This window comes from Condylura cristata, unplaced genomic scaffold (genome assembly GCF_000260355.1).
Source record: "Condylura cristata isolate star-nosed mole 26May11 unplaced genomic scaffold, ConCri1.0 scaffold00020, whole genome shotgun sequence".
NCBI lineage: Eukaryota > Metazoa > Chordata > Mammalia > Eulipotyphla > Talpidae > Condylura > Condylura cristata.
Genome location: NW_004567121.1, coordinates 25,813,870 through 25,833,996, shown reverse-complemented (window position 1 = coordinate 25,833,996; position 20,127 = coordinate 25,813,870). Strand labels below are relative to the sequence as shown.

At 38.7% G+C, this 20,127-nt stretch overlaps 1 protein-coding gene and 1 long non-coding RNA gene across 4 annotated transcripts in view; one reads left to right on the top strand and one right to left on the bottom strand.

Moving 5' to 3' along the window:
• LOC105853883 overlaps positions 1-1,239 on the bottom strand; it is an 87,317-nt gene extending 86,078 nt beyond the window's left edge. Inside the window, exon 1 of the long non-coding RNA XR_001145632.1 lies at positions 1,042-1,239. This is a non-coding gene — a long non-coding RNA (uncharacterized LOC105853883). The remainder of the gene's footprint in view (positions 1-1,041) is intronic.
• A 279-nt stretch (positions 1,240-1,518) lies between these two features.
• The window catches only part of PPP1CB (protein phosphatase 1, catalytic subunit, beta isozyme), a 32,591-nt gene continuing 13,982 nt past the window's right edge, over positions 1,519-20,127 (top strand). Inside the window, exons 1-4 of one of the 3 annotated variants that reach the window (XM_012727588.1) lie at positions 1,519-1,597; positions 1,856-1,995; positions 16,599-16,730; positions 18,438-18,668. In XM_012727588.1, the coding sequence (XP_012583042.1) occupies positions 1,944-1,995; positions 16,599-16,730; positions 18,438-18,668 (415 nt within the window). In that variant the 5' untranslated portion in view covers positions 1,519-1,597; positions 1,856-1,943. Of the gene's footprint in view, positions 1,598-1,666; positions 1,708-1,802; positions 1,996-16,598; positions 16,731-18,437; positions 18,669-20,127 lie in introns of those variants that run through there. The other 2 variants (XM_012727589.1, XM_004686330.2) reach the window with 2 other exon arrangements.

The following is a 20,127-nucleotide window of genomic DNA, read 5'->3' as shown; positions in this document are numbered from 1 at the left end:
TGCCAAGATGAACTGGCAGCCATAAAAGACTATAAAAACTACTCCAGACAGAAAACTATTCCAAAACTACTTACCACTACAGTTTAGTGATCATGTTATGTCTACCACAATGAATGCACAAGCTAAATTTTGAAAAAAGAATGATAAAAACACAAAAGCACTAGGAAATGGTAGCTTTGTGCGTCATTCAGATCATTATACAGCACTCAATTTAACAATGCTTTTCTCCCTCAAAACCTCTGGTTTCTACTCTGCAAGTCTGTGACATCACAGATGCATATTTAAGCATCCCAGCTCAGAAACACTCCGAGGGAGCAGAGCACTAGAGCTTGGGCGTGAATCCCAGAATTGCCACCCACTTACTTCTGTGATTTGGGGCAAGGTATTTAACCATTCTGCGCCTCAATTAACGCCAAGTACAAAGTAAAGGTAATTATAGTACTTACTTTGTAGTGCCAGTGTTAAAGACTAAATGATATAACAAATGTGTAACACTTAACAGTGCCAAAACACATACAGGAATCTCAATAAATGTTAGTTATTATTAGTGAAAGGTGATTGGGACAGGCATTGTCTTGAACTTGGGACAGCTTTTCTTGTCTGAGTTTCTGGACAAACACCTGAGGAATAAATGAAACCTTTTTGTCTAACTACCTCTAGAACAAGCCAAACTCTGGCTTGTCTGGATCCTTTGCATGGTTACACTTTTTCCTGCTCTCTAGAGGCAGAATTATATCATGAAAGAACAGCTGGGCAACAACCTTTGAGTCTCCCGTCTCTTGTCTCTGTCTTCCGTATACCTGATACTTGGTGGGTGCTGCAGCACAACGCTACAAGTAGGCTCATCCAAACAATTATTGGTAAAAGGCGAGAGGATTAAGCAATATAACAGAAGGACGAATGGTAAAGCACTTGAAAATTAGTATCCAGTACTGGACAAAAGATACGCGAAGCCTACCTGGAAGGCAGAGTGGTAGGTAAATATTACTGCTGACCATTCCAGGGCACTCTTACTTCATCTGGGGCGATTGGGCAACTAACCTGTTGAACTGTAAAGGGTAGCCCCCTAATTTGCATGTCCAACTTTTCCAGCGGGGTCACCCCTCTTGCTTCCAAAACGCGCAAATCTGGGTTTCAAGAAAGGGTCCTGGCAGCCCGCGTCTCTCGGGTAACTGAAACATCAGGAATTCCTCGCAAAAGCAGGGAATGAAGCGAAGAGGAAAACTGAGACCGGCAAGCAGGGCGCCCCGGCCCCGGGAACTAAGAGGCGGCGAACGTGGGCGCAGCCTCCGCGCGCTCTGCGTAAAGGGAGCCTCCCCCGCACAGCAGACCCCCCAGTCCCTACGGAGCGCTTGCGCCGCCGCGGCGATTCGGCGCAGTGGCAGCGGAGAGGGAGGACGAAGCACCTGCGGGAAGGCGGCGGCGGCCGCGGGAGCGGCGGGAGAGCTGGGGCTAGTGCGCCTGCGCGGAGGCCCGGGCGGGGAGGGCGGGGCCGCCAAGAAGCGTAGTGCGCCTGCGCGGAGGGCTGCGTGGCGCGGTGGCGGGGAAGGCTGGTGTGGAGTGAGTGGCGCTGCGGGTGGGGCCGTCGGCGGCGCTGGTGAGCTTTGCGGAGTTGGGCGGTGCCGAGGAGGAGGAGGAGGAGGAGGAGGTGGTGGTGTAGGAGGAGGAGGAGGTGGCAGCGGCGGCGGCTGGGTCTGACGCGGCCCGGTTCGTGGGGGCTCCGCTTGTTTGTTTATTTATTTATTGTGTGTGGCTCGGAGTGTGCGCGCGCTCCACCACTTGTGGGGAGGGGGTGGGGGGAGGGCGCGGGGCAGGGGGAGTCGGAACCGGGGTCGAAACGCCGCGTGACTTGTAGGTGAGGGAACGCCGAGCCGTCGCCGCAGCCTCCGCCGCCGAGAAGCCCTTGTTCCCGCGGCCGGGAAGGAGCGTCTGGTGCCGACAAGATGGCGGACGGGGAGCTGAACGTGGACAGTCTCATCACCCGACTGCTGGAGGGTGAGTGTGGGCATGGCGGGCCGCTGGGAGGGGGCGCCGCCCTCGCGCTCGGCCCCCGCCGCCCGACACGGGGACCCCTCCCCGTCCCCCACCCCCATACACTCTTCAGTTTCCCGCCCCGACGCGGCCTGCGAGGAGGGAGGCGAAGAGGCTGGTGGGCCGGGGTGGGGGAGCGGCCTCCGGGAACGCGGGCGGACCTGCAGGGACCCTCTCGGAGGCGCTGGCCGCAGGGTTCAGGGAGCCCGGGGGTGCCGGGGAGCCTTTCCCGAGGAGGGCGCGAGGTTGTGTGCTCCTGTGCCTGGCGTGCCAGTGGAACGTATGTCTGCTCTGTTCTCTTTGTGCATTGCCCTTGGCGGTCTCGGATTCTTGTTCTGGGAGCGGATTTTATGAGAATCTTCATAAAACGACGGTTTAATCTGTCCCTCTGCATTTTTTATCTGCTGCCGTGGAACGAACTCTTTGAGGAGAGGATAACGTTAGCAGGAGTTGACTACCTTATTATTTTGCTTAAAATATAATTAAAACCTTGCTCGAGCTGAAATGCACGAATTATGAAGTATGTAGACTGTCGCTTTCGGGATTGAGAATTTTAACAGGTTTGAGCCGAATTTAATATCTTTCCAAACTTAGTAAATGTCTACTGTAAAAGCCTCTCGTGTTTAAAAGGTATTTACAAGCCTCTGCAGCTTTTGAAGTTTCCGGGCCCTAATGTTTTATTGAATAGTTTTATGTTGGGCATGGGGGGATAAGGAGAAGAGATGGCCAAACCAGATTATTCAAAGTTACTGCGATCTTTTGCCATTGAAATCTGTTACCCTAAAATTTGCGCCATCAATTATTTTGCGAGTGTGTAGAAAAGAAATTAAGTCTTTTTGAGAGTCTTCTGTCAGAAACTGGAAGGAACTAATGTGCGCTAATCTTTGATTGACTAATTACCTGAAGATACTGTTGACTACAGGGAAGCAGTGTGTACTTTTATTTGGAAAATCATCAAAGAAGGTTGTATGATGGAAGGGCACTAGTTCCTTTTTTCGATTTATGTGTCGCAGTCTCGTCAGTTCTGTGTACCTATTGTGTAATAAAATACAGCTTATTTGCTCCAGATATGAAAGCCTTCAGGGCAGTCTGACACTGAATTGAAAGCCGATTTACCAGGAACTCTTATTTACCTTTTCCCTCCACTATCAACTTATTCCTGGGAGGCCCCCTGGTGCCTGCAGTCAGTGTTGACTGCTGAAGGCTTTGTGGACATCAACAGATGTGAACAGTCTTGCCGAGTCTGTAAAACGTTTGCTTTGTAGTTTGTATTCTACAGTCTAAGCGGGAAGTACAGCTTTTTACAAAATTAAGCATCTTGTTAACTTTGTGAGACACTTAGGCCTCCACCCCATTTTTATGTTGTTTTAATCTTGGCTTGTACATTTAAATCCTTTAAGAATCTGATGCTGACATCTGCCACTGCCCTTTTCCCCCCATGTAGTTACATACTGTTTAGGCATAAACAGTAGCTTGATGTGTTTTAAAATGTTTGACCTAGAACTTTTAAATCAGACACACCTTTTATAATTATAGATACTTAAGAAATTTAGCTGGTGGGCTTTTCGAGGTTATTGGGGAAAAGGAATGGCTGGGAGCTAGGCTAAGTGGTTCGTGTGTGTGTGTGTGTGTGTGTGAGAGAGAGAGAGAGAGAGAGAGAATTCACATTAGATATTTGGTTCTGGTTGGATAGTCTCTTTTTTCATTTTTGGTGAGAAATCTAGTCCAGCACATTTTCTGTTTTTAACTGGCAGCATTTACTGACCTTTGTGCCAGTCATGCAGACTCCAAAGATGAGACAATTTCTTGATTCAGGGAACACCCAATCTAAACCGAGTGATTTTCAAGCCTTTCCAGCCCCCTCTCTTTCCATATGTTCAAAACTCTGTGGGTAGAGTTATAGTTTGTTTAATCTTGGGACATATATTTACAATTTCATAGTGTTTCTCTAGGATTCTAAAATTTTCCAGATTCCTTCCCCCTTCCAAAATCTAGACCCAGTCAAAGACTTCCAGAACAGGTTTGGAGTTTTTATTAAGTAATTATTTTTAGTCTTCAATTTTTTTAAAATCTGGCTTGATTTTTAGTGATGCACATGCTTTTTAAATTTAACTCAGATACAAGTGATGGTATTTTGTAAAGCTGCCTAACATAATCGCTAGAGATTTTTTTGGTTTGGTTGGGTTGGACTTTTTTGTTGTATTTGAGGGAAAGGAGGATTAAAGGGACATACTAGTTAAATTTGGCCAGGTTTCTATATTTGGGGGAGAAGGATTTGTTCTCATTAAAAAATGTGAATTGTGGGCCCTCCCTCCTGGGTCAAAGCACAGCACTAAGTGGGTTAAAGCACAGCACTAAGAAGCTAAAAGCCACTTCATTGTGAGTTCCATCCCTGCTCTGGATGGCATGGCTGGCATGGCATGGCTGGCATGGTGAGGCAGACCTCTCCTGACCCGCCCCCTGCTCCCCTCAGCAGTGTACTTCATAGATCTGCCTATTCTGCTCCCCACTCTTTCTCTGGTGAATCCTTTCACTGCCCCTGCACCTCTGGCCTGTACCTCAGTTCTGTATGCATAAATAAATAAATCTTTAAAAATGAATTGTTCCACAACATTTTTTCTTCCTTTTACTTTTTTGTTATGTTGAATGACCAATCAGCTAGAACACATTTAGTAACTACATTTTATGAATTGTTTTGTTCTTCTTTGGTTGGTGAGCATACAATGTAATATTTTCAAAGTGTCTAAAATTTTATTTTGTTACTTTTTTAATTTTTAAAGATTTATCTATTTCTGCATATAAGAGTTGGGGTACCTGCCAGAGGTGTAGGGGTAGGAAGATTCACCAGAGACAGAGTGGGGTGCAGAACAGGTGGACTGAGTGAAATACACTGCTGAGGAGAGGTCTGCGGTGCCATGTGGGTCACCTCCCTGGCTGGGGATTAAACTCTTGCTGCAGTGACTGCGATAGCTTCTTAGTGGCATGCTTTAACCTGTCGTGCCACCAGAGAGGGCTCTCCCTTACTATTTGGGAAACAATACACTAATGTGTTGTATGGACAGTGGATGTCCCGCCAGGGTCAAGGGCATTTTCAATTTTATAGTTACCCCTCTATATCTTGTAGCTTATGGTAGTGTTCTTGACTGCTTGTTTAAATTGAAGCTAGTTTCTATGAATAGCCTGGAAAATCCAGTTAAAATCTTGACTGTGGTGAGTAATTAGCAAAGGAGATCTAGGGTGACAGTGGCAGGATAGTATAAATATTGGATTATTTTGGTGGCGGTGAATTGGAACTAATAGAATCTGATGTGGTAGGGAAAAGGACAGTGTGCAGTCTTGAGCCAAGTCTTTAAAACTGGACTATATCAGTTCACATGCCTATTTTATAGCTCATATTGTGTATATATATCTTTATACATCATAGGTACATGTAAAACTTTGTAGTTTGCTTATTTTGTGATCGTCAATTTAGCATTCTTGTAGAACACCTGTAAAACAGAGTAGAACAGAAAAAATCCCAAGTCCACTTATAATTTTATCAAGATTACTCCACCTTTTTTTTTTTTTTAAGAGTTATTTGTGCATACAGAACTGGGTACAGGCCAGAGGTGCAGGGGTGGTGAGAGGATTCACCAGAGATAGAGTGTTGAGCAGAACAGGGAGATTGATGAAGTACACTGCTGAAGGGAATAGTGGGTGGGTCAGGAAAGGTCTGCTGAACCATGTGGTCATCTCCAGGGCTGGAGATTAAACTCACATTGATTGGCTTGGCTGCTGCTCGCCTGCAGTGCTGCATCCTAACCTGTTGCACCACCAGGGAGGGCCAATCATGTACTCTTAAAATGTGGTTAAGCTGACAGACTTAGCAGATAGGAAGCTTTCTTCTTATTTAGTCCTTCTGGAGTTCAAAAGGGAATGGATTTGAAAAATGAAATAGAATCCTGAAACCCCAGTAAAGCCTGCCCTTTTAAATAACCGTTTTGTTGAGCTGTAATTTGCATATGTTACAATTACCTATTTGAAGTGTATAATTCAGTGGTTTTTAATATATTCAGAGTTGAGTAGCCATCACCACAGTCAACTTTAAAATCTTTTCACCAGCATTTTCAGAAAAACTCTGTTCTCATTAGATACTACCCACCCTACCCTTAACTAGGCAATCACTAGTCTACTTTCTTGTATGGCTTTGCCTGCTACAGACATTTCATCTAATTGACAGTTCAATACATGGTGTTTGTTTTGGGCGAGTGTGTCTTCAAGATTCACTCATGTTGTAGCAGTAATTAAACTTCATTCCTTTTATAGCTGAATAATATCACATTTTATGAATATACTGCATTTTATTTAACCATTTATCACTTGATGGGCATTTGAGTTGTTTCTCCTTTTTGACTCTTATGCATAATGTTACTATGAGGGTTTGTGTACAAGTTTTTTTTTATGAGAGTATAGGTTTTCAGTTCCCTTGAGTGTATAGCTAGGTGTGGAATTGTTGGGTCATACAATATTTAACTTTTTGAGTAGCTCTCAAACTGTTTCATGCCTCTTTTCTGATTGAATTATGACAGTAGTCTAAAGGTTAGGCATTTTAAAGGAAGTCTTAGTTGCTCCTAGCAACCTTAACTTCCATAGAGAAAGGGTGTATAAATCCAAGGCTAGACTTGCTAGAAAAGAGTAGGTTGGGTCCTCTCTGATGGTACAGGGGTTGAAGTCTCAGTGCTGTTAAGTTGTGGCCAGTCACTGAGGCCTGAGTTTGATTCCTGGCCGGGGAGCTAACCCACCTGACACAGCAGACCTCTCCTGTTTCACCCACTGTTCCCCTTCAGCAGTGTATTTCAGTAGATCCTCTTGGCTCTGCTCCTCACTCTGTCTCTGAAGAATCCTCTCAACCCCCTGCACCTCTGGCCTACACCTCAGTTCTTCTATGTGAAAATAAATAAAAATCTATAAAAAAGAGCAGGTTGGAGGAATAGGGAAGCTCTTCTGAAGGACTTAATCTGTTGGTTCTGTTTGGATGAAAACTAGAGGAGACATAAAGTGGAATAGTGTTTAGCTGATTTAGAGATTATTTCTTTTACCATTAATTACATCCAGCAGATGTGGACAGGTTTTTACAGTTTGCAGTATTAGTCCAGGAGTGTTTTTATTTTGCTATTTGAATGCAATGTTTATATATTTCTGGTAAATATATAAATCCAAAATTAGGATTCATTGGGATTTAGAAATTGTTTAAATTTGAGTCTAAAGACAGGTTTATATTGAGATTAGGGTTAATAAGGATGATATTGAATATATCCAGTGGGGCCTTTTCTCTTTATTTCCCACACTTATTAAGAATATCCAAATGGACCTGGCGAAAAAATAATAATTATAATGAACAGCCATATGCCAGAGACATTTTGTGGGGGTGGAGTGGGGAATGGGATCAGAAATGGGGGGGAGGGTGGGAAGAAGCAAGTACACGGGACTATGGTGGTGGCACATGGGCGACTCGGTGATGGGAAACCCACGGGGATTACAATTGAGATTTTAAAAAATGTACAAAATGATGTAAAATTAAACTATTATAAAAAATAGAAAATAATAAAACGTTTAAAAAAAGAATATCCATTCTAGAAATGTGTATATTCAACAACTTTTACTATAATAATGTAATACATGTCAAGATAATTAGAAATATTAAAAATTCAAGATCCTGGGAGTCTTGGTATATAAGGGATGAAGGCTGAAGAAATGATCTGTAAAGATCCCTAGGCTTAGCAGCAGTGTGGTGGTGGTGGGTAGGAATTCCTAATTGAACCTTTTAAGATTTAACTTTTTTCTTAAAGATTTTATTTATTCTCACAGAACTGGGGCATAGGCCAGAGTGTGGTGGGTGAGAGGATTCACCAGAGACAGTGAGGAGCAGGAAGATCTATTGAAATACACTGCTGAGGGCAGTAACGGGCGGGCAGGTCAGGAGAGCTCTACCACGCCATATGGGTCGGCTCCCTGGCAGGGGATTGAACTTGTGGCTTCATAGAGCTTCATAATACAGTGCTTTAACGGATTGCACCACCAAGGAGAACCCCTTAGGATTTAATTTTAAGTGGATACAATTTATACACTCAGGCAGTGATTACTGCTCTTCTAGTATCTGTAAGTAATTTGGTCATCAAGGCTTACTTATTCTTCCTGAAGATAGGAGGAGGAGGAACTCAAGTCACAATTCTCCTTGTATACTCACTAGTCTCCAAAGACTGAATTACCTTTTTTTTCCATACCTCATTCTCTGGAATAGACCCTGCAACACATTTTCCATCTGTTTGATAACAAGAATATGCTTTAAAGAACATAAACTCTTAATCCACTATTAGAGTTGGAAGACTAAAACTCATTTTTGAAGTTAAGTTTGAGCAAATGGTGGCCACGTTTTCCTGGTTTGGTGGAGAAAATCAGTCCCTACTCTAGGGGGGTACTTTTCATGAAGTAAAACAATAAATAAAGGACAGTGACACATGTCATTTGTGCTGCCTCTGCTGTATTGACATGCATAGCAAAGTGGTTTGTGAGGGAATATATATATGACCTTCTTGAAAATCACTGACCCCAGAACTCTCCTCCTAGTATACCTGCATTTCTACCAGGACAAGTGGAAGTATTTACTAGGTTCTAGTATAGCATTGCCATTAGGTCTTGCTGCATGGCCACTCTGTTGTGTAATTTGGAGGTTTTAACACAGTTTATTTCACCATTAAAGAATTTTATTCTCAAAATGTCAATCAGACTATCCAAAGTTCCCATCTGGTAAATTACAAGTTGACTAAGACATTTTCTGCTTTGGTTATTTATCCAAAACCATTTTAACTTTTCCCTGATCTTACTTCCTGTTTCCAAGATTCAGAAACATCAGAAGTTGACATTTCCTAAGTTTAAGAATAACCCATTATATAGTCTTTTCTAAAAGCTATTATTTTAAATAGTAGATTGAAAGGGAAACTTTATAGGTAGTTGTAGGCTTCATATATTATTTGAATGTTTATCAAATGAGTCAGAATAGTACAAGAAAGTACCCAGACTTCTGAATAAAAGAAAGACCTAAATTTTTTTTAAAGATTTATTTGTTTATGCATATAAGAACTGGGGTACAGGCCAGAGGTGCGGGGTGGGGTGGAAGATTCACGGAGAGACAGAGTGGGGAGATTGAAATATACACTGCTGAGGGGAGCACGGGAGGGTCAGGAGAGGCTGTTTATGCCATGTGGGTTAGCTCCCTGACTGGGATTGAACTCAGGCAGCAGTGGTTGCAGATAGCCTCACAGTGTTGTGCTTTAACCTGTTGTGCCACCAGAAGTGGCCCGAAAGTTCTAAATTTCATAATGAAAGAAAGGAATACATAGTTTTACCTCACACCTTCAGTCCAATAACTATGTGAATCCTGAGTAATCAGATGTTTTACTCAGTTATTTACCCTAGATAACTCATTAAGTATTGATATAGTGGGAGGATATGTTTTTGTAGTGATTAAAGATACAGGTTCTGTGTATTTTCAACTCCACCCTAGTTTCTTGGTGCATATTAGGGATGAGAATAAATACCTTTTTAATAATGTATGTAAAGATTAAGCACTTAAGGCAATTATTGGCACACAGTAAATGCTCAGAAAATGCTAGTTGTTGTTAATAATGTTTAGTGAAAACCTGAGCTGGAAAGTGGCTAATAGGTTTTCTTTAAACTGCTGAACCCTAGACCCTCCCCTTAGTAATTTTTGACACTGTTTTTCCCTATGAGTGCCTAACAGATATTATCTATCCCATTGTGCTTTTTACATAAAATCACTTTCTCACACACATGTGTATATAAAACATGTTCCCATTATCCAGAGTGTTCTTTGAGGGGAGATATTTCTAGGCAGAATAAAATGGTAAAAGGTGATTTAAGGAGATTTACTGCTTTTCACTAGGGATTAGAAGAATAAATCTCAAATTGATTGAATCTTGGGATCCCTTAACATTCTTAAAAAGAATTGAGGACCAGGTCCTTCCTACCTCCCTGGAGGCCTAGGGGTTAAGTGTTAATGCTATCACCTATTGGACCCAGGTTAATCCCAGACCAGGTTATTAACCCACATATGGCACAAAAGACCTCTTCGGTCCCTGTCCCTCCACCCTGTTCTCTTTGGTAATGTATTTTAGTAACTCTGCCTGTTCTTCCCACTGTGTCTCTGCTGAATCTCTCCTCACCCCCCACCTCTTGCCTACACTCCAGTTCTGTGCATAAATAAGTCTTATTAAAAAATTGGGACAAGAGCTTTTTATACATGTGAGTTTTTACCAATAGTGTTAGAAATTAAAAGTGAGAATTTTGAAATATCTACTCTATTTCATTTAAAGTGACAGTAATAACCAATTATATTTTAACATAAAGGATGTTTGTTATTTTTAAAAAAAGTGATAAGCAAATCTCTTTAAAAGTGTTTTACAGAAGATAACCAAATTCTGTTTCATCCATTTTTAAATTTTTTTTATTTTTTAAAGAAGATTTGTGCATAGAAGAGCTGGGATACAGGCCAGACATGTGGAGAATAAGAGGATTCACCAGAGACAAGTGTAGAAAGCAGAACAGTTGGATTGACTGAAGTACAGTAGTGAGGGGAGCAGCGGCAGGCAAGACAGGAGAGGTCTGCTGTACCATGTGGGTCTGCTCCCTGGCTGGGGATCGAACTTGTGCTGTAGTGGCTGTAGATAGCGTCATAGTGCTGAGATTTAACCCCTTGCACCACCAGGCAGACTCTGCTTCAACCTTTTGATAACATTTTGATTAAAAATATATGAAAATACTCTAATATTATAACAAAAGTCAACAAGTAGTAATTTCTTAAAAGTTTGTTGTAATAGGGAATCTGAAATACCAATGAATTTTTGTTATCTTAAAATCCATTTATCTTCCCTTTTAGATGGATCTTATTCACACAATGATTTTGTAACATCTGTGGCTGTTTTGCAGATGTTCAAATATTGATACATCTTATTGTACAATATGTTACATTGGGATATGAGTCCTTAAGTATGGACTTACTGTCAAATTGAAAGTGCTAGATACAAGTTTTCAAAAATTTTAAATCACTAAAAAGCTTGACTGTTATTAACAATAATTATTGTCAGTTGTTTTCTTTGAAGTGACGCTGTTCATTTTCAAGAGTATCTGTTGTACTTTTCAGTTTTAAAAAAAAAGGTGTCCTGTGTAAAAGTATCTAGCAGTTTAGAACTAACACTTTTTTGGTTTGTTTTTTTCCTTTGAGATAATCATATTTGGCATTCAGCAGAAATGTTTTATGGATGCTTTCCATTTCTCATACAGAACATTCAAAAGATAATATACTCAACGGTCAAGATTTAATCAAATTGTTTTTATTGCTTTGTCAGGGCATTCTCAAGTGAAACTGGAATTTCTGTGTGTTTCCTAAGTGCATGGCAGTGAACACCAGCATAGATCAGTAGCGTTTGGCTTAAGTTGAAGCAGTATCATCCACCATTACTTTTACAACATGCAGATGGCAACCCAGTGAAAAGGGATCACACTTGGAGAACTATAGAACTAGCTTACTCTTTCTCTACTCGTAAAATGTTTAGTCCTCATCTGTATCTGTTGTCTTTATTCTTTTCTTCTTATATGTTTGCTTACTAATGTATGTGGAGTGACTTTTTTATAAAGATTTATTTATTTATGCACACAGAAGTGGGGTACAGGCCAGAGGTGCAGAGGCACCGAGAGGATTCACCAGAGATAGAGTGGGGAGCAGAAGATACAGATTGAGGAAGTACACTGCTGAGGGGAGCAGCTGGTGGGTCAGGAGAGGTTTGCCACGCCATGTGGAGGGCAGGCGGGAATCGAGCTCATGCTGCAGTGGCTTCAGCTTCTTAGTGCTGTGCTTTAACCCACTGGGCCAGCAGGGAGGGCCCTGGAGTGACTTTTTTACTTAAAAAATTCCCAACCCTTTGAGAATTGTTCCACCCAGACAGATTTAAGATAAATTGAAATTATGGCAGCTACCTAATCCTTTAATTTGAAGCAAAAATTCCACATGTGAGCCAGTTGTAAAAATTTTACCTTTTGTTGCTTAACAGTGTTCAATATGGCAAATTGCCATTTCATCATAATAGAAAGACATTTGCATTTACATTAACTTTGCTGTCCATTAGTATGTAGCTTTAAGTGACTCTTTTTGATAGGGTTCGGGACAGGGTAGAGTAAATGGGCACTGAAATAAAGGTTAGTAAAGGTTCCTAATATTTGATGGGGCAGATGTCATAGTATTCAGTCCCGCCCCATTCCATGTCCTGCCCGTTTCCCCCTTCACACACACACCCACATCCTTTTAGAGCAGGTGTTTATTAGTAAAACATCTTGCTAGAGAAAACAGTTGATGGTTATTGAAATACAAAATTTAGCATGTACACCCCACATACAAGACATACCACACACCTGCATTTGAAGTTTTTACACAGATACTAAGTTTTAAGTGTAATGATTACACTTTTTTTGTAATCATGAAAACATTGGAATTCTTTGAGGCGAGATAATTTGCTTAATTGAGATTCACAGCATTCTGTATCAAAATAAGTTCTGTTTATCTGCTAGTCTTGTTCTGTAATAAGGTTTTATGTATTTTAAGTATTAGAAGATATTTTTTTTTTAAGATTTATTTATTTGTGCATACAGAACTGGGGTACAGGCCAGAGGCTCAGGGGCGGTGAGAGGCTTCACCAGAGACAGAGTGGGGAACAGAACAGGCAGATCGACGAAGTACACTGCTGAGGGGAGCAGCGGGTGGGTCAGGAGAGGTCTGCCACACCATGTGGATCTGGGGGTGGGCAGGGGGGATCGAACTCATGCGGAAGTGGCTTAAGCTTCTTAGTGCTGTGCTTTAACCCACTGTGCCACCAGGGAGGGCCCTTGATGGACTTTTTAACCCTTGTACCACCAGGGGTTTTTCACACAGCTTTAATGTCATAAATGCAGTACCTTAAATGCACTACATTCATATTCTGCTTCTCTTACTTTGACATGAGGAACACACACGGATAATGAAAGTCAGATAATGTTGCAGGACAGCAGCAAGAATGATATGACACTATCAAAAGTTAAAAAAGACTATTGAGTTATAACTACATCTCAGCCATTTGTAATACAATTTGTAGTGTAAAGAGAAGCATTGTGGGGGAGGAGTGTGCCACCCGAGGTCTATAACTACTAGTCCACTCTGCCATTGTAAAGAGTTCAAAGATACACAGATGTGGTTGTGTTCCAGTAAACTTGTGGGCATGTAACTTTTATGTGTCATGAAGTATTATTTTCTTTCCCCCCAACTATTTTTTTAATGTGATGAAACTTACTCTTAATTTATATGTTACACTAAAAATAGGTGTTGCACCTAATTGACTGTTGGACTTGAATATTTTTCTTCTTTTCTGATGTAAATATGATTTCGTGTTAAGGTTCTCTTCAAGGAGTTGAGAAACCATGGTGTCCTGCCAAAGTTGCGTGGCTGATTTCAGTCTTGTAAAAACATGGGGTTAGTACCCAAAGTGTCCATTTCTAGCAATGAATTCCTTAAAATTTTTTATGGAGTCATCTGAGATTTTTTAATGTGTGTATCCAATAATATTGATGTTGTGTGTTTCTGTTCTTAAACAACCGTGATACTGTTGAATAACAATCAACTCAGGAAACTTTTAAAATTTGAGAGAAGGGAATGGCACAACATGTCTCTACAATCGCTCTGATTTTTTTCTTGGGGACATAGGGTAATGGACAAAGTGTCAGTCTTGCTGAACAAAAGAGAAGTAAAGTCTGGGGCTAATAACATGGTTGTTTAAGTCCAAGAGAACAGACTGTAGCCTCAACAAAAGATTCATCTGGAATATATAAAATTTCTGATGGGCTAAAAAAAAAAAAGACAATCTAGATTTAAAGATTAAATACACAGACTTAAAATGAACTCGGGAATTAAAAAAAAAAAAAAAGGAGTATCTAACTGCCCTGTTGAGTATATGAAAAAGCACTCAACAGAACCAGGAAAATGCAACTTAAAGTCTTAATGTGTACCACTGTATACCCAAGATGACTAAAATTAAAAAAGACTAATAATAGTGCTGGCAGAGATGTAAAGCAACATTGGTGGAATTGTAGATTGGTAAGACAATTTTGGGAAATTGGTGGATTTACTTAATAAAACAAAGCCTGCCTTGTGATCCCGTATTTCTACTCCTATATTTAACCCCAAGGAAATAATATATGGATATTCATGGCATTGGTAATAATCCCAAACTAGAAATGACCTAAAAATAAACTACATAAAAACATTACAGTATATTGACTGCCTAACACAATAGCATGGATGAATCTCAGATGAAATAATAAACAAAAGAGTATATTCTGTTACTTAAAATTCAAAAATATGATTATACTGAAAGATAAAAAAGTGACAACTCCATGGACATGCAGAACTACTGGAATTCAGACCTAAGCTTTATAATTTTATGCAAGATGTTTAGTCTCTTGTACAGTGAAGATAATAGCTTCCCTTTCTTATTCCTGGGATATAAAAATACTAAAATGAGGTGAAATTACTTTACCTCATAAATTACAGTTACAGTATTTTCATTATTCCCTGAGACACTTGGATCTAGGCTCCTAGACCCAAAATCTGGAATCCCTCGTGGATATTGTGATGGTGATCTATTTGCTCTGTGTTACAGATTGTCCCAACCTCTCTTTATAAGGTAACTGGGAAATTTGAAGTACTCTTGGAAATCTGGGAGTACTTAGTAGAAGGCGTGTTTTTAACGGAAAGACAACTAACTATTATTACCCCGAGACCTGTCCTCCCAAACAGTAAGCAAATTGATTCCTAGGATTGTCACTTGACAGAGGTTCTCATTAGAAGAAGTTTAACTTTTCTAACTGCATTTCATCAACTTTTAAAGATGTGGTTGATTATGAAATGCATTATTTCGTATTCTACAAAGAAGGGGAAGTAACTACCAACTACAGTTGTAAGAAATAACTGGTTGCATGGTGTGTGACAACTTTACAGATACTAGTAGAGAAAAGATGTTCATTTTAGAATCAGAAATACAAGTTTTTGTGTGCTATGTGTTTGTTTCGTAAACTTTTACTTGGATTACTTGACTTAAAAATTAAATAACTTTTTTGTTTTATAAAAATGTTACAGTAGCTATACTCAGGAGCACAGTCTTAAACAGAAGCATAATTTATGAAGATAAGAGACAAAGTATTTTGCTTGTCTTGTTCATTTGTTTTGTCCCCCCTTAAACTAAAAGTTACTGAATGCATTGGTAGTAGACTTCTACTTTGTGACCATCATTTCCATTTCTAAACTAGTACCAAGATTACAACTTGTTTCTGTTATGGGGAGCTGAAGCTAAACATGTATTCTAGATACTTAGTGGCACAAAGTTTGTTGTTTTTTTTTTAAATCTGTATCCATGGGAAATAAGTACTTGACCATTGAGGGTGAAAGTAGAACTGTGCTAAGTTCCCATAATACAAGCAACTCTGCTGCTCATTGTTCTGAATTTTAGGGATAGTTTCATTAACTATCATTTTGAAAAATATGAATGAAGGGCATGTCAACATTATGTCTCCTCTTTAATATTACTATATTAATGGAACTTGGAAAGGCTTTTTTTTTTTTTTTTTTAATATTAAATAAGCCTATCTCATTGGCCTGGTAAAGGGATCATAGCATTTTCAGCAAGAAATGTGTAGATTTAATTGTGTAGAACTTGTGTAGTCTGTATTTTCCTTTTAAATGCCTTTTCAGTGAAGATTAAATGAAAGCTAGCAGTATATTTAAAGATTAAAGAGAAAGAGCCAGTGGAACAGGTAATGAGAGAAAATGATGACAAGTTTTGTTCAGTAGTGCAAATAAGGAACACCCCATGCATCTTATCTCCCCACTTCATTCCAGAAGTTATTGAGAACAATATTAATTAAATGACTTTATTGTTAATTCATATGAAAATTGCTTTGCTGCATTAAAATAGTTTTTAATACCCTTTAGTGAACATAATTATTAACATTTATTAAACATCTGGCACCTATTAAAATGTGTTTGATCAGAAAATGGAGGTAGTATTTGCTAAAATTATTAATACCACTCAAAATATTCTAAGAAAGTGTGTGAAGCAAGTCTGAAAACTTTGTGTTTAGTCTCCATTCATAGACGCTGGTTCTTTGTTTGTCTAATCTGTCCTAATACAAGATTTTGCTGAAAAAAGAGGCCAGAGACTCAGAGGTGCTGTCCTTTAAACCTTCTTGGTTTTTTGAACTGCTAAACCTCAGGTTGACTACTAGAGAGCAAAGAAGAGGCCTACAGGAACCTTGAGCTGCAATGGTGGAGTCAGAAACCAAAAATCATAGGATAACCTTACTGTTAGCTGTGGTTGTTTGCTGCCTGTGTTAACTTCTGATCTTCAAAATGTAGACTTAGTTCTTTTTTTAAGGATTCTTATTTTATGGATAAATTTTACAAAGCTGACTTTTATTCATTGTTTATTCAGTACGAGGATGTCGTCCAGGAAAGATTGTACAGATGACTGAAGCAGAAGTTCGGGGCTTATGTATCAAATCTAGGGAGATCTTTCTCAGCCAGCCTATCCTTTTGGAATTGGAAGCACCGCTGAAAATTTGTGGTATGTAACTGGGTAAAATTGTAAACAGTATTTCAAATCATGATGATCTAGAGAAAATACTTTGGATAAAAGAAGATTAAAAGAGTTTTATGTATAACAAATGAAAATTGAAAAAATGGCAAGATGCAGATGAAGAAATATTTAATAATATATACAACCCAAAAAATGTTATTCAAACCATGTGGACAGTTCTTAAAAATAAAACAATGAAGTAGGAAAATACCAAGAAAATAAAATAGAGGCCAATCTTAAATCACAAGTGATAAATGTAAATTAAACCTCAAACTTGTCATGGGGGGCATGTCAAAAATTGATTCTCCATTGTTGGCAAGATGTGCAAAAATGGGCAATCTAATACAATGGTTAGAAAAAAATAGAATTTTGAGGATCAATACGGCAATATCTGTGTTCTTAATAGTTTTCTTATAGTCATTTTAATATGTTTGTAAGATTATATAGCTTTACAATTTGTATCTGTTCCTCTAACACTTTTAGTAGTTTTTGACCAAAAGCAATAACTTTCACCTTAATTCGAGCAATTACATTGTTAGAGCCAGAAACCTTGTTACACAGAAAGCATTTTTCTTTAGTTCACATACCAATAGGAAGTGGTATAAATAAAACATCACTGATTTTTGGTTTTAAAGTACAGCTTTTGTTAATAGTGGTTATTCGTGTTTGTGACATTGCTTTGAGGAACTTCGCCATCAGCTTTGCACATTTTTTACTTGCTTTATGCAAAAATGCTCATTCTCCTGCATGTTTCTTAGTGATCCACATTCACAGCATGTAACCTGCAGGTGCATAATATGTTCTTTCAACACTTTTTATTCTTCATGTGCTTGGACCTCCTTTGTATAGTATTTAGCAGAAAAGATACATTAGTTAAGTAAATCTTAAGTAATTGGCGTATCATCTTTAAGAAGTTGCTGTTTGGAATTTTGTAGAAATGATCCATAATATGATGTAAATGAAACATTTACTTAAGATTCAATTATTTTCATTCTTTTCAGGGTACCCTTTAAAATGCTCTAACACAGAAGTAATGTGAAGATAATAGAAGTTGTTTATATTAAATATTTGTAAATTCTTGCTATTTGGTGTAACAAAGTAACTAAATTAAAATGCCAGATAATAAGCATAACTATTTGTTATCTATTGTTCTTTAACAGATTACTCAAACTTTGCAACTTAAAATGCTAATGCATTGTCTGTTTTTCTGGATTAGAAATTTGGACACAGTTAAGCATTAATGTGTCATTTCACAGTTTCTGTGGGTTAGAAAATTTGGGCACAGCTGGGTCCGGGTCTCTCATGAGGCTGCGGTCAGAATGTCATCTGGGACTGCAGTCATTTCAAGGCTTAGCTGCAAGGATTCAGTTCCTTAATGCGTCTGTAGTCCGAGGCCGCAACTCCTAATGAGCTGTTGGCTAGAGGCCTTCTTTGCCATGTGTATTACTTCTTAAGGCCACTGGCTTCATTATTAGTAAGCGGGAGGGCAATCAAAATGAAAGTCACAGTCTTTTATAATCTAATTTCAGAAATGACGGCACTTCTCACTTTTGTTCTATCCTGTTTGTTAGAAACAAATTATTAACTACAGCCTACACTCAAGAGAAGATTACATAGGATATAAACATTGGAATCATTTCATAGAAACTGACTATATTAACCAAATATTCTAAAACTGACTTTTTCTACTTTTAGGAGATATTCATGGACAGTATACAGATTTACTGCGATTATTTGAATATGGAGGTTTCCCACCAGAAGCCAACTATCTTTTCCTAGGAGATTATGTGGACAGAGGAAAGCAGTCTTTGGAAACCATTTGTTTGCTATTGGCGTATAAAATCAAATATCCAGAGAACTTCTTTCTCTTAAGAGGCAACCATGAGTGTGCTAGCATTAATCGCATCTATGGATTCTATGATGAATGTAAGTAAAAATAAAAAGCACTTTTAGTGATGGAAGGATTCCATAATAATTTTCCATTTGACTTCCTTTAATTCAGAATTTTTTCCCAAATATGATGTAATAAGCGCAGGCCTTTAGTGGAAGAGGAACCCGAAACTAGGAAACATGTTACTACCGATACTGGTTTGGGGAATTTTGGTCTTGTCGTTTCAGGCTGACTCTAACTTATTCAGCCAAAAGATCTTATAATTAGTTTACTTAGTAAAAACATAGGCAAAACAGCTCATCTGTATAAACAGTAGCCTCTGGTTTTCTAGTATATATTAGATTTTAGTTTTTAGTATTCTTGTGCTATAAGATAGAAAATCTTAACTTGCCCTGTGTTATAGTAAATACTGAAATGTTCTATGAAGTTATTTAAAAGTTAATTATTAGGTTTTTAATCTATTAAATTGACCTTTTACTTTTGTTAGAGTTTGAGAGTGAATTGTGTTTGGTTAATTGTAGTTTAAAATCAATTTCAATGATTTTCTTATTGAATTGTTTAGTTCTGCCTTGGTATCTATTTTTTGCTTTTTTTTATTCTTAAATTTGGTAGATCCCTGTTCAGGCTCATACATCCTTGGTTTTGTGTAATCATTTATTTGATGATTATTTGAGAACTGGTATGTTTTGGTCACTATTCTAAATTCTGGAAATGCAGCAGCACATAAGACAATCTATTCTTAAGTGTTTATGTTGTAATGGGAATGATTTGATACTGGATTTTACATAGCATCTTTATTTCTGAGGGATAGTGTTTCATTTGTTTAAATCAGGCCAGAAGACACTTGTATGTAGAGCAATACTGGATATATTCTTAAGGGGTATCTCTGAGGACAGAAACGACATCAAATGTAATAATGTACAGGAGAGCATCTTGTAAACATTGAGAGGCATGTTATATCATAAGTGTAAGAAATTATTACTTGTACCTTTTTATCCCTTCCCTAGGTTAATTGTTGCAACTTTTTGCCAATTCAAGAAAATCCACTAAAATGTTAAACCTAATTTGAGGCTATACTGTAACTCCTTATGCTGGGCTACAGGAATATTACAGCTTTTGTGTTTCGATTTATACTTGCTGTAGAGCCAAGTTGTAATTCACTCAAAAGTGAATACCAGCTAAACACTTGCAAAATCTCCTTTCTTGGCAGTTAGATTATGCTGTTACTCAACATGTCAGTTAAAGTGGACCGTCTCGAGGTGCTTCTTTCACTTCTGCTTGCTTTAGCTAGCTGTCTGTCTAGTCCATTATTTTATTTCAGAGTTGCTGTGTTACAGTGGTCTTAAAAGATAAAATTGTTTGCTGTACTTGTTTCATAAAACACCTACCACAGTCTTTGTAATAACTTTAGTTACTGAATGTTGTTTATATTCATTAAATTTTTTTTTACTTTTTTTTTATTACAAAGTTTATTTTTACATCATTTTGCACATT